This window comes from Chiroxiphia lanceolata, chromosome 7, assembly GCF_009829145.1.
Source record: "Chiroxiphia lanceolata isolate bChiLan1 chromosome 7, bChiLan1.pri, whole genome shotgun sequence".
Lineage (NCBI taxonomy): Eukaryota > Metazoa > Chordata > Aves > Passeriformes > Pipridae > Chiroxiphia > Chiroxiphia lanceolata.
In genome coordinates this window covers 17,499,488-17,513,466 of record NC_045643.1, presented here as the reverse complement: position 1 = coordinate 17,513,466, position 13,979 = coordinate 17,499,488, and the positions used below count along the sequence as shown (strand labels likewise).

Below are 13,979 nucleotides of genomic sequence, written 5' to 3'. Positions count from 1 at the left end.
TTTTTGTTAGAACTCTGTTGTCCAGGGTTTCAAATACTCAGTTCTCCATAACTCCTGTACCCTATCTCTACATACAGCATAAGACAGGACATAAGTCTCATGCTAAAGGAGTTAAATGCATCTTTCTGTTTCCACTAAGCGATGGACAAGGTCTTTCAGAGGGAAGAGGATTTCCAGATCCTGGCTCTCTCTATTCTGTAATATGAATTTTGGAGAATCCTATCTATTCTGGAGAAGCCTTGCCCATTTACAGGGACATGAACTTTGCTCCTCGCCTGCACTGCAATCCCAACTGCTGTAGCCCCATGATGTGTCTTCTATGAGACTTATTTACTAAAACACTTCTGACAGAGCTTACATCGCAATGAGACTCAAATAGGATGGGGACAAACATGCTGCTTAGGAGAAAGTAGTCCTCTTCTCTTACTTTCGATGTCTCTGAACATGAGACATAGTAAGAAATCTTACTCCTTTCCCGCTTTAAATACAGAAGGCTCCGTTAATATAACATTAATGCTGTCATTCATCATAAGAACTAAGTGTTCAGAATAAAAAGGAGAGTATTTTGAACTCAAAATCCAACTAAATCAAAGTGCACTAATAAAATGAAAAACATCTTGTTTAAGAAATCTATTCTATATAAAGACAGCAGCTATAATACAATGAAAAGATTCAGTTTATGAAATTAATTCTATATAAAGGATGTCCATCTCATGCAGTAGATAATGCAAAGTCACCTACTTTCAGGTTACTAAATTGAAGTGTTAAGACAACTTCCTTTTAAGCAACCATCTCCTAAAACACTCCCTAACATTTTTACTTTTCTGCTCACATTCACCTCTATATATACTAATGCTATTTACTAGAGCACATTAAAACTATAATAGGAATTGAAATACATTTTGTGGCATGAATACTGTTAGCATCTTCCTATACACAAAAATATACATAAAACAAAATTATGCCATTAAATACTTGCAACCATCTTAGCTGTGAAGATTAGTGACAAGCAAGCTCCACACCAACACTGAAGTATTCTGGAAAATACAGATTACCTGATACAAATTAGGTTGTTTCTTGATTATTTTTTTTAATGAAAGTAAATGGATAAACACACAATATGCTACAAATTCTGGCTGTCACCTGCTCTTCAGCAAAACATACTTTGTAGCAATTATCATCATTGCCTTTTCTTCAATCTCTAAAAATACATTGCACTGTTATAATTTTATTTCATTAATGTTACTATCTTCAGTTCAGACCATTACCTGGCCACATCCAGGGGCAGTGCATAAAAAGGGTTTGTCATCACTCATATTCCACAGGTCGTTGTGCTACCTGTATTAAAATTAGAATTGAACAAATTTTACAAACACTGCAACAAACTATCAATACCTCAACATCCACATTTTAATATTCCATGGGCAAGAATTTCTGCCTTCTGGCTATACTAATATTCTAAGTACCCAGGATTCAAAGAGTACAGATTTCAAGCTATGTCAGGAAGGTACACAGAACCCAACAGAGACAGAGCAGGTTTTGAACACACACTTAACCGGAAATGCAAGTGTTCATATGTAACATCAGTAACTGCAGAAAGTATCTGAAAACACAGTAAGACAACTTGTCACTGAAATCAAATACTTTGTAATAATTATCCAATTTCCACAATTAAAAAAGTATAAAAGCAGCAGACAGTAGCAAGTAGTCAAGGTTACGGTTCCAACAGAAGAGGAAGCGTTGATTCCTTAGTCTTTTCACAATCTTTACTTAAAGCTCATCTTTAAAGATAAGTTGATACTTAGCCCTTTGCATAAACTGTTACAAATTTAATTACAAAAACATGTACTTCAGCAATATTTCAGCCACTAAATTATTAACAGGCTAAAATATTTAAGAAAGAAGAGATATTAATTATATTTAGTGCTATTTTGCATACTCACCCCACAAATACACATACCTGCCAGATTTCACATATAAACCTTTTTCATAGGGCAAACTATCATATCCTCCTTTTCATGGCAATGAACTGTAACTAAAAGAAGATATTAATTATTATGCATGCTAAAAAGCTAATAATGCATGATTTTGTAAAGATAAATGACAAAATGCCCACTATTCACCCAGGAAACACAACGGTTTTTCAAAGAAATGGTTACTTCAATACACCCTCTCTAATTAGTTGTGGCATCTGTGGTTTTACCCTGGAGGAAATACATTCATGTTTAAATGTGAGTATTTGTATGGAGAACTAACAATGTTAGTTCTGAACACTATTTAGCTTGATGAAGCAGATAAACAGAGATGCCTTTATGATTAAAAATCATAAGCAGAATAAATCCATCTCTCCCCCAGTATGCTGGTCATGCAGAGTTGCAAGGTTTCTGGAACTGTCTAGCCATCCTAAGAATGCCCACATCTGGTACACCACTGAACACCAGACACAGGACAAATCAAGTACACCTAAGCAAATTTTGCACTTATTACCTCAGAGATCTATAGGAACATGTTACCTCATCCTTTTGCCTGTACCTGTACAGTAAAAAACTGTACAGACTTTTTGGATATTACTTCAAGGAGGAAGGAATCCCAGTGTCCTTGGACATGAACATCAAACAGCAAAGAAACAAAACATGCAGTGCAGGAGATTCCAAACTGTCGCATCTAAATATATATGTTTAACAGAATGAGGATACTGAGCTGAGATCACAAGTCAAGAACAGATGAATGGCTGCCAGAAACTTTAAGAGTCTTTGGCACTGACAGTTCAGGGAAACATTTACGTCCCAAAGGAAAGATGCCAAAGCAAATCAGGGATGGAGACTGTTCTGCTGTTCTTTGCAAATAGTTCATAACCTGTCTCAAGTTTCTGAAAGAGTATTTCTTGAACTGTTCAAACTATGAATTTCGTACTCTCACTAAGAAAGAGTATTAACAAGTTATGGGCAAGTCTCATGACTGTGGCTTCAGGGTAAGAGAAAAGGTCTTTATCAATGAAGCTTTAAGATTATATCCTTACATTATGTAGAACTTCAACAGACACTTAAAAGCTATCCCACAAGCTTATTATCCTTCTTCAGCTATGTAACAATCTTATTTTTTTAAAATCAGGTTTAAACTAGAGGAGCCTGTCTCATTGAGATCTCAAAAGGAATTTGTTTTTTTAAAAATCTGTGATCAAGGGACACCATAAAGTTATATATGGCTACATATGCCACCATATGCTAATATACATGTATAGATTATGAGTTACATCCATATAAAAAATGTCTCATAGTGTAAGAAACAATTGTGGTTTTGGGTTTTTTTATCCAAATAATGAAGATTTTGATTAACCAAAATGCATGTAGGACATTTTTTCTGCTGTTACCATATCTTGCTGTCAGTCTCTGAGAAATGCATAGAATCAGCCATAAAATCTACTCTATCCATACTGTTAGCATTTTTCTTAGGTGATAAGATGTAAAGGTCAATTTTTTAAGTCTGCTCATTTTCCCTTTTAAAGGAGTATCACCAAAGCATATATTTGCATATGAAGTTGTTGTCTGGTTCCATGTGTTGGTTTGAGAAGCTTGTGAATTTTGAATGCCTGATATATAAATTAAAAATCAATCCTTGTGAAAAAGAAAAGCAGTGCTGTCTTCCTGGCAAACTTACTGGAAAAAAGTTGGAGATAAATTCATGTCCTCATCTTTGTAACATTATTTGACTGCAGGCCACATGGAATTTTGTGAGGTAATCCCTTGTAAAAAGATTCCAGCTAATATCTGAAGAAAAAAATTATCTTGAAGCACTGAAATTTTTGCACCTGAAAGGGTGCTCACATTCCAAGCATGATCTCTGACATTTTAAATCTAAATAGAAACTGGATCTGACAGGATGGAAAAACAAAGGGTTTGCATTCATTAGTGTTGCCAAATTGATAAGAATCGTATTTATGTATTACAAAGACAAATGCAAAGCTTGCACCTAAAACGAAACAACTCCATGCAGCAGTGGAGGGTGAGGGGCAACTGGCTGTCAAGCACCTTAGGGGCAGAATCTCTAACTCCTGGCGGTCAAAAAACTGAATGCGATCCAGCATCACGCCACTCGCAGCACTGAAAGCCAACAGGCTACTGGGATGAATTAGCAAAGGCACAGCAACCAGATGAAGGGAATTGATTATTCCCCTTTATCTGGCACACATAAGGCTACAGCTGGAGTGCTATATCCACTGTTGAGCTCCTCAAGACAGTTGATGAACTGGAGAGAAACCACCCAGGGCCCCATCAAAACAGGAATATCAAGAAGCAAAGTTTGTTCAGAATAGAGAAGGAAGGCTAAGGAAGGACATACTTGCTATCTGATACTATCTGATGTATTGATAGAGACAAGACAGATCCAGACTTTGTGTAGAGTACAAGAAAAGGATGAGATGCAGCATTCACAAGGCACACCAGGAAAGTTAAGAGCAAGGTACAGGTTGCCCAGTGGGGCTGTGGAATCTCCATCCTTGTAGGAATTCAAAATTTGAGTGGATGAAATTCTGAGCAACCCAAGATAATTCTGAAATTTAAAGTATACCATAGAGATATCATAGTTAGAAACAGAAGTGAACAACTGCAATAGACAATCCAAACTTGGGAAATGTTCTGACAGCTTTAGAAGAGTCTGCATAGTTAACTTCACAGCCCAACAACTAAAGTTGTTGCTGCTACAAAATACAAACAAACCTTTGCCTCCTCTTTTCCTTCTGGATTACACTGCCTGACAGGCACAGCAAGACTAACACACAGAAGGCAAATTTTCAGAAAAAAATGTTTGTAATTCCCGCTCTGATTTCAAGAGTCTCTGTTGGAAACTGATTGCTCTAAGTGAGAATATCACAGTAAGAAAGAAGAATTTAAAAAATACTATCCCCCTGAAAACCAAAATAGCAACTTAAATGCCATCTTGACAAAAATGTTAATCACCCAACCAAATGAGAAATAAAATACATAAAGTGATTGCCCCATCAGTAGAGGTGAATTATGGACACCTTGGACTGTTACCCAGGCAACAGCAAACACCTTGACCCATCGAAAAAAGGATGGTTTCTGAAGGAATCCAATCTGAATGCGAAACTCCAGCCTTAACTAACCTCTTCAGACAAAATGAGCATTCAGTGACGTGATTCTTACTACAGTCCACTGAACTGCAACTTTCTTCTGTAATCTTCCAACCCTACGTTCCTTTCAGTAGCATAAAGAAGTCCATACAAAGAATCTGAAGTCACACAATAACAGGATCAGAGCTGAACATGGGAAAACCATGAAATAATCGTGGTAATATAATCACCTTCGGTACTGAAATCAGAAAATACTCTCGCTTTTTTGGTGTTTGCTCCATACTTTCAATGCAAAAGTAAAATACTTTCAAAGCACGCCTATTTAAAATGTCATAAGCCTCTTCTATTGCTTTTGGAATGTAAATGGTGCAGTAAAATATATAAATAAGTATATATGCATCCTCAAGATATATATAATACAGAGAAATAAAAACAAGGTTTGCAAGTAATTGACTAATATTCAGGATGATGTGCTTATTTAAAAATAAAGATGTCTCTATACAATGCTACACTAATGTTTACCTAAATGTGCTACAAAATTAGCTTCAACAATTACCTGCATATTTCTATAAGATTTTAAATAAACATCTTGGGTACACTTTGTAGAAACTATTACTACATAGTCTGAGGCTTGCTTTCAAAATACCTTTCTGTAGACAATTTGTAAAAGAATAGAATCATACCATACACTGAGTTAAACCACGTCTTATTGGCTTATTTTACTGGTAAAGGTTCTTCTGTCTTCTTTTAATTTCCCACATATAGGAGCATGGCAAACACAACTTATACCCTGTTTCAAAATTTATTTTCTATTTAAGTAGCTTTTTAAACTGTATACATATTGATAGTCCTTGCAAAAACCTCCACAAATTTGCTGAGAAAAATAATTCCTTGTACATCTCTAGTAAAGATTCATCAGACTTACAGCTAAAGCCTCTGCTTCACCTGTAGAAAGCAAGTTTTGTGCTGAAAGACCTCCATGCACGAACCTGCTCAGGGGCTGTGCAGTCTTACCCTGTGATTACTTATTTTAAGCACTGTAGCAACAGAGACTGCCCTCTGACACGTCAGGGCTGACACAGACAGCATGGAGTAAAACTGCCAGAGCCAAACACAGAAAAGACAACTATAAACACACATAACCCTCACAAACAAACAAAAACCTTAAAACTTTTGAAGGACAGCATTCCTCTGCTGGCCAACCAGCAAGAAGAGATGCATATTCTCACAACTGTGTCACCCCCCCAAACTGGACAGTCCATAGAGGACAATCTGTCAGTCTGCAGCCACAGTAATAGCTGATTTATCTACTACTGCTCACATGTGAAGCACATCCAAGCTCTGCAGCCAGACTGATCACTTGCATGTGGCTCCAACTCAAGAAACATCTCTACATTCTGGTTTGAAAAAAGATGAAAGTTGGACAAAAGCTATATTAGGCCACTGAGACGAGTTAGAATTACAGTAGTCCATCATCATTCAGTCTTCTCTGGGTCCAAACATTACAAAGTGCTTATGTTACAGTATCAGTGATGTATTTTCCTACGGATGTTTGCATTTCCTCAAGACTGATCATGTCTACTCAACATTTCCCTTTATTCTTTGCATTTGATCTGGGACTGTGCCCCTTTTACTGCAAGATACAGTAGCCTCACTGTGCAGAGAATTATTAACTCTTACTAAGCTTTTCTGTAAACCTCATCATAGTGTGTAGTTACTTTAGATAGTATAAAACTTTAAAGCTTCATTTTGTAATAGGAAACTGAAGCATAAAATGATAAGGTCAATATTTTTAAGTCTTTGTCAACTTTAAGAGCTCTACTTGAGGTACATACTCACTCAAAGTGAACTGAACATATTTGCCACAGTAAAGGATAACATTCTCTTACTAGTTACTCGAAGAGCTGAATTTAGTGTTTTGCTTAGTTTCTTTAGATGAGGGGGAAAAAAACCACCAAAAACATAAAGGGCAGTTATTTTTGTTTTCCAAATTTAAACACCTCAAAATTAAAAGAGATGGCTTTCTCATGCAATCAAACAGATCAACACAAATCAAAATGAATGTGGCACCTTTATACATTCAACACTTGCATACAGTATTCAAAGCATCAATTTTAATCAGTTCCCACATTTGAGTCTATATTTCCACAATTTTCTGTAGAGGTAGACATACAAATTTTGAGTAAAAATCAGAAGTTAGTAGGTAGAATATACTACTTAATAAGAAGTGACATAAATTTAAAAAAATTAAAGTTTTGTATTTTAAAGGAAAAAAAAGCATTGCTCCACTTACCTGGAGGGACTGGAACAGCTATTTTTTCTGTTTCCTACAAAGCAAAAGAAGAAAGGTGAAGCAAAAGCAGTGTAATTAATACTTGACCATCACAGTGCACTTTCAGAAGCGATTTGACTAACTGTATTTGTGTCACACTGTAGAATTCAGCATTTCTAAAAATTAAAACTGATCGATGAAGAAAATGGAGGAGATAAAATTTGAAAAATAAACACATTTGTCCTCATAATGAAAGTAAGATTGGCAGAAAGTAGCTTAGTAGATTCTGCAAGGAAACTACAACCCATAGTCCACAATATTTAAAGATTGCAAATATCAAAACCCGATGAACAGGAAAACAGGAGCTGCTTCTTCAGACTACACTGCTTAGTAGAAAAGTTGTGCTATTTTGTACAAGACACATGATCTGTTTCAGAGAGTTCTGGGGAAGACTAAGGAAGACTGGAACACCTGTAGTATAATGCTCAGATTTTTTCTTTAAAAAAGTCAAATGTTACGCACTTTGTGCTGCTATTATTAATTAACTGTTTATATCTGATGTCTAAAGTTAATTCCATACCTTCCATGGTTTGTCTAAATTCTGTAGAGGGGAGAGCCTCTAGACAAGAAGAACAGATCCAAGAATCAACAAGTTCAAATAAGAACAAGAAAGCCAGTTGGAGAGATAGTCACATACACAGAAACAAAGCAATTAAGTTCCTTCACCTCTGCTGAAGGAGCAGGCTTCCTCTACAAGAGGACACATTTCTGCTAAGGAGAGAACACTAAGGGCATTAAGAAAGGTCCTTAGGCCAAATGCTTCCTGCTGGCTGAATAGGCACCTTCTAATTCAACCCTCTGGCTTCAGTATTTTTCAGAGGCACCTTGATCTTTCTTTAACTTATTAAAAATTCAGGCTGTGTGACTACAGCTCTTGCAGATAAATGAAAAGTCAATGAACCTCAAAGAAGAAATATAGAGGGGTTAATATTCCACCCATCTTTTTACAATTTGCTTACAGAGATATTAGGGCTTACTTTCCCCAGCTCATTTATCTAGGTTTGGACGTCTTCATATTGCCCATCAACCTAACAAACATTAGAAATCCAACCTTCTTTTTCCACACTACTTTCAACAAATTAAAAAAAAGCTTAACAAAAAGTTACTTCCTTTTCACATTTTCTCAGACTGCATCCCTGAATTATAAAATTGAATACAATAATTAAGAATTTAATTTTTAAAAAAATCTTTAAATATATCAAAAATATCCCACTACAAGACTCCTCTTGCTCATTAAAACAGAATGATCTTATTCTATAAGATCATTGTATATAAGTAATTATATCAACGACCATTGGCATTCATCTAGAAAGGGAAACATACAGTATTGCTTGGAATGCTTTACTGAAGAGAAGCTCTCATGTGAAGTGAAGCTAATGGAAAAGTTCTCAGGCTGCACTGACACTGACACAGAATAAAGTTGGAAACAGTACAGACTTGAAAAAAAATATTTATTGCACGATTATTAAATATTGACTCATATTTCTATCACTAACTATAACCAATGCCTCTTTAGAGTGCACATTATATGTGAAGCAAATGCAGTTGAGTTATGCAGGAGGACAACGATAACTTGAAATCTGTTAATTGTTAAAAAAAAAAAAGTTAAAATTATTGAATCAAGTTTGCTCCTTTGAGAATAGTTAATGCATAGTTTTTATACAGAAATTCAAGACTATTTTAAGAAACCATTACTAATGTTGATATTAGACATAAGAAACTTTTAAAGTTAGTAAAACTCCTTGGAGCTAGAAATGTGCATTCCTAAGTTTAAATTTGTTAAGAATGGAAGAAAAACCAGTTGATGACAGAAAAAGAATTTTTAGCACTATGTACGTCCAAAATGTAATGAAACCATAATCAGAATAATATTTCAAGCTGTTCAACATTTTGTCACAAAAGAGAAAACTACACTTAATAAAAGTATGTATGATCAAATTTAAGAGCTGAAAGCACCTTATGTTAGATACTGCATAGTCTAGAAGTTTCTGGAAAAAGACATATCAAACATACTCATATTTCTAGAATCCAGGTTAGGATAGAAACATCAACTACATTGTGAAGATCAGAAGTTCAACTAGTTGATTAAGCATTAACATGCAATATCAGTATTGAAACATAAAGTCAAAATGGATTTTTAAAAGAGCTGCTTCACTTTATGGACACATTAAGGTTTTTTATTATTTCACAATTCTTTTGATGCACTATATAACAAGCAATTCTTGACAAAATTACTGTTTTGTTTTTTAACAAGACAACAATTTTGATTCTTGAATGCAGAATTATAAACACTTAAGAGAATTTAAGTGAATGCCTAACTCAACTATAGTTTGCCCCTCTGAAATTGTGTCTGCAACTGGATGTCCATTAACTGAACGGCAACCTGTTTCAGAGGATGACTGAAGAAATCCCATCTGGAACACCTGGAGAAGACCAGGACCACAAGGCCTCATCCTATCAGCTGGTGCTGAATTTAGCATCTAACAGTGTTATGACCTTAACTTCAGGAATATTTGTTTTTATTAACTTTTATCTGGTTTTATGCTCAGCCAGACCTGGGGACATGACGTTCACCCCCACGAATACAATTTGACCAGAAGAAAACAAAAATATTATTTTAAAGGTAGAAAATAAAATACACTTGGGCCATACTCGAGGTCACTATTTGGAAAGCAGAGAACGGTTCAGAATTTTCAGCTTTACTTAAATTTCTCATTCCAGTGCAAGGGAACAGGCGACAGCATCACTATTTGAAGATAAACATCTCTGGGAGACAGCAACGCAAGGAAAAGCAAATGACTGACACAGAGTGCATGGACAGGACAGGAAGACACTCATGGATCTCCCTTCAAGAAAAGGGATAGAAAAAGGCTATAGAATGAATAAGACTGCAGAAGCAATATGGCAGCACACACATGCCCTAACTACAAACATCAGGTTGCATCGTGGCATAAAACATTTGTGCCTGAAACACCGTGCAGCCATCACTGATTGAGAGTCTGTGATGTGTCTTTTTCAAGAGAGCTTCAGAGACCTTCTGTTAGGCAACTCGAGAGGCATAATGCACAATAACAGGCAAAGTCAATGAGGCAGCTGGTCCAGGAGGTCCACGTCCACGGCCAAACCCCAAGCAGGCCAAGACCTCCCTGTGGTGCAGAAAAGCTGTTCGCACCCCCCGTCCAACGCCCCTCACACCCGCACCCCTCTCGGCACTCTCCGCACCAGCACCGGCACGGATCGAGATCTCCTTCCAAAGCAGAAGATGGATGGGGAGGACGCCTCCTTGGAGCCGAGCCGAGGCGGAAAGGCGAGGCCGGGCCGCCCCCTCCTCCCGCCCTGTGCCCACCACCGCGGGCCGGGCCGGGCCGGGGCAGGTCCCGGCGCTGCCCCCGCAGGGTTTCCCGCTCCCGGATGCGCCGCAGCCCCTTCGCCCACCCGCTCGCCCCGCCAGGCCCTACCTCCTGGCGGGTGCCGGTGTCCGCGGCGCCGGCCGGGCCGCCCCGCCCCGCTCTAGGGGCGGCGGGAGCCGCAGGCCGCGCTGGGGGAGGGGGCTGCCGCGGAGAGCGGCAGCGGCGCCATGTTACTGCCTCCCGGGCATCCCCCGCCTACCGCCGCGCGGGCCGCTCCCGCCGCGCCGCACCCGGTGCCCCCGCCCGCCCGGCGCCGCCGCAGCTCGGAGGGAGGAGGAGCCGCGGGGCCGGGCCGGGCCGGGCCGGGCCGTGTTTACAAACTCACCCGGAACGCGGCCGCACCGCACATTAAAGGCCGGGTCCCCCGCGGGCTTCCGTCACCTCTCGCGAGATCGCCGCTGACACCTCCGCGGGGGCGGGGTGGTCACGTGGCGAGCGGGGGCGCGGCCGTCACACCCAAAGCCAGCGGGGCGGGAGCAGCGCCCGGTCTCGCCGCGGACACCGAACGCGGGGCTGCCCAGGGCTCCGCTGCCTCATCGGGGCAGCACCTCTGCCGCGACAGCCGGGCCGTGGCGGTACCAGGCCCGGCGCGGTGGGAGGAGCAGGATCTGTGCAGCCATGGCGGACGGGAGCGCGGGATGGAGCGCCCGTCCCCTGCTGCGGGAGGGCTGGGAGCTGCTGCGAAGGGAAGGCAGCAGGCAGGGTCTAAACCACTGCCTGGCTGTGCTCAGTGGCAAGTCTTCACGTGCTTGTCACATCTAATTTTTGGAATAATCAGACCTCCAAAGCCCTGTACTGGCTACATTACGCTGGTTTCCCCATCTCTCTTCACGCAACTCGGGGCAGGAGCTTGGTGTGTGCCTGAAGCCGTGGTTCTGCTAAACGTTCGCCATAGTTGATGTATCAAAAATGCTGCAGCACTATAGAATGATGGCAAGCACCTCTATTTTACACAGGAAGAACTAAAAGCATTTTGTATTAATTAAAAAAAATATAGCCATATATGGCAACACAGTTTAGCTAGTATGTGCTCTGAATCACAGATGAAGTTTTAATTCTGTGCCTGTGTATCATTTCAAACTGTCTTGTTCTGAGACTGATCCGAGATTATGAGACTGTAACAATAAAGTATTCAGAAAAAAGTATTGTTAGTCTCAGTAATATACATTTTGTCTGAGTTTCTCTGAACTTGCAAAAGACAATATAGTATGTTTCATTTCTTGTGTATTGTTTTGGTAGGCACTATACAGCATTTTTGAAAAGTTCTTTGAGATATGGTAGGATAAAAAGCACTGCATAAAAGTACACTTTTCACTTAAAGGTGGTATTATTCTTTAACGTAGCATGTTGCAAAGGACTCAAATGTGAGTGCAGAAGAGAGGAATAGAGATCTTAAATATTTCTTTCTTCACAGAGCAACTAAAAGCTGTATTGGAAGCAAGCATTTTTCAATGGTTTACCTCCACCATCACATGGCAGCAGCAGTCCTGAGCCTGAACAAAAAAACCTGAACTGCAAGTGCTTTTTTTCAGTCTGAAACTGGTGCAAAAAAGACAGAGGGAAACGAGGAAAATGAAAAAAACAGCAGCAGGATGTTCACTTTTACCTGCAGCAATAACTTAAGAGCGTAATTGCTAACATAAGCATTTCCTTCATTATCCATTAGAATAACACACTGTGCACACCACTTCCAGAGGTGGCGTCAGGTCTGATCTACCTGAACAGCAGGAAGAACAGTTATTCAGAGACAATGAAGATCTGCTTCACTTAGCTTCATTTTCAACAATGAAACATGAACAGTCTTGGGGTTCTGGAGAACCTCTAACACAAATTTTCATGAGTTGACAATCTCTATGGTCAGCATGGTCCATGTCAGAAGAAACCGTGAAAAAGGTTTCAAGGAAGCGAAGCCTACAGTATCACCTCAAAAAAATTAAATTTGGTTTCTCTGGCTTACAGAAAGATTTCTTGATGTAAACTGTTGTGGAGAAGATTGAGAGACCTTGGTCTGCTCCTGCTCTATCAATCCAAAGAGGTTGGATTGGTGTTTTTTTTGGTAAAAAAAAAAAAAAAATTAGTCTTTTACACATTTATAGTTGACACTTTTGTGAGCATTTTAGGAAAACAAGTACTCTTTGTCAGACCACTCAAATTGACCAACTAAGCTCTGTTTTTTAAGAATAGGGAAAATGGAGGAATAGAGAAAGGGTTCAATGTGTTCTATGATAGTTCAGCTGTCAACATCTGCCCATCACTCGTTAACTCTAAGCCCCTTATTGTCTATAAGGAGGATAATCCTCTGTGCGAAGGTTTGTGGCCATGTTTTGACAGTCCTCGATTAATCTTTATCTGTAAAATCCAGATCCAATTCTTTCACGATTGGCATAACCAAACAGCAATTTTGCTTGAGTTTGGCCTATGCTCATCAGTCTGAGTGATTTAAAAGATAACAAGCTTGGGGAGATGCTACTACTAAAACAGACTTCACATCCAGATACAGGATCACCCAAGATGTCCTGCTGCCTTTCAGGAGAGGCTGATCACAAGAAAAAGGATACATGTTGACACAGTGAAGCATATGGGAAAATATGGGATGTAAATCCAGAAATTATTATTCAAACCTGATTCAAGTAACTCATGGTGACTCAGGTGGCTTTCTTACTGAGGTTATGGAGCAATAGCTTAGCCGGGTCTTCTATCTACACTGAACACATAATAACAACTCAGCAGAAACATTTTATTTGCAAACAAATTCCTAAGTAGAATTAACAGAGACGGAGCTAGACTTGACTGAGACAAGTTTGAAGATGCCTGTTTGGCCAAATCCCAGTGAGAAGGAAATCTGAAGCTTGAATTAAGCTAATCCACTAGACTGTCCATGATATTAGGAAATGTAGATTGCGATATCATATCTCTGCTGTACTCAAAGAACAGAATAAAGTTCATCACCTACCAGGGCAGCAGTACACATACAAGCTTTAGTCTAGATTATCTACCTTTCAACCAGGGTAAATGCACTGCATGTCAGCTTTGCAACTCAACAGCTTATGAGAATGGGTAAGCCAGTTCCTAAAATCAACACTGCATGAGTGTAGACATGGAAGATACCTGCAATATCCTTCACCTCCTACCCTCTCCACAAAACCCT

At 39.3% G+C, this 13,979-nt stretch overlaps 1 protein-coding gene across 8 annotated transcripts in view; it reads right to left on the bottom strand.

Moving 5' to 3' along the window:
- Positions 1-11,252, bottom strand: part of ATF2 (activating transcription factor 2) — a 46,077-nt gene extending 34,825 nt beyond the window's left edge. For 5 of the 8 annotated variants that reach the window (XM_032692915.1, XM_032692919.1, XM_032692923.1 and 2 more), the window contains exons 1-4: positions 11,157-11,252; positions 7,383-7,416; positions 1,961-2,029; positions 1,269-1,338 (exon numbers count right to left, since the gene is read on the bottom strand). In XM_032692915.1, coding sequence (XP_032548806.1) covers positions 1,269-1,316 — 48 coding nt within the window. In that variant the 5' untranslated portion in view covers positions 1,317-1,338; positions 1,961-2,029; positions 7,383-7,416; positions 11,157-11,252. Of the gene's footprint in view, positions 1-1,268; positions 1,339-1,960; positions 2,030-5,772; positions 5,872-7,382; positions 7,417-10,643; positions 10,665-10,879; positions 10,956-11,156 lie in introns of those variants that run through there. The other 3 variants (XM_032692918.1, XM_032692916.1, XM_032692917.1) reach the window with 3 other exon arrangements.
- Positions 11,253-13,979: the final 2,727 nt, after the last annotated feature.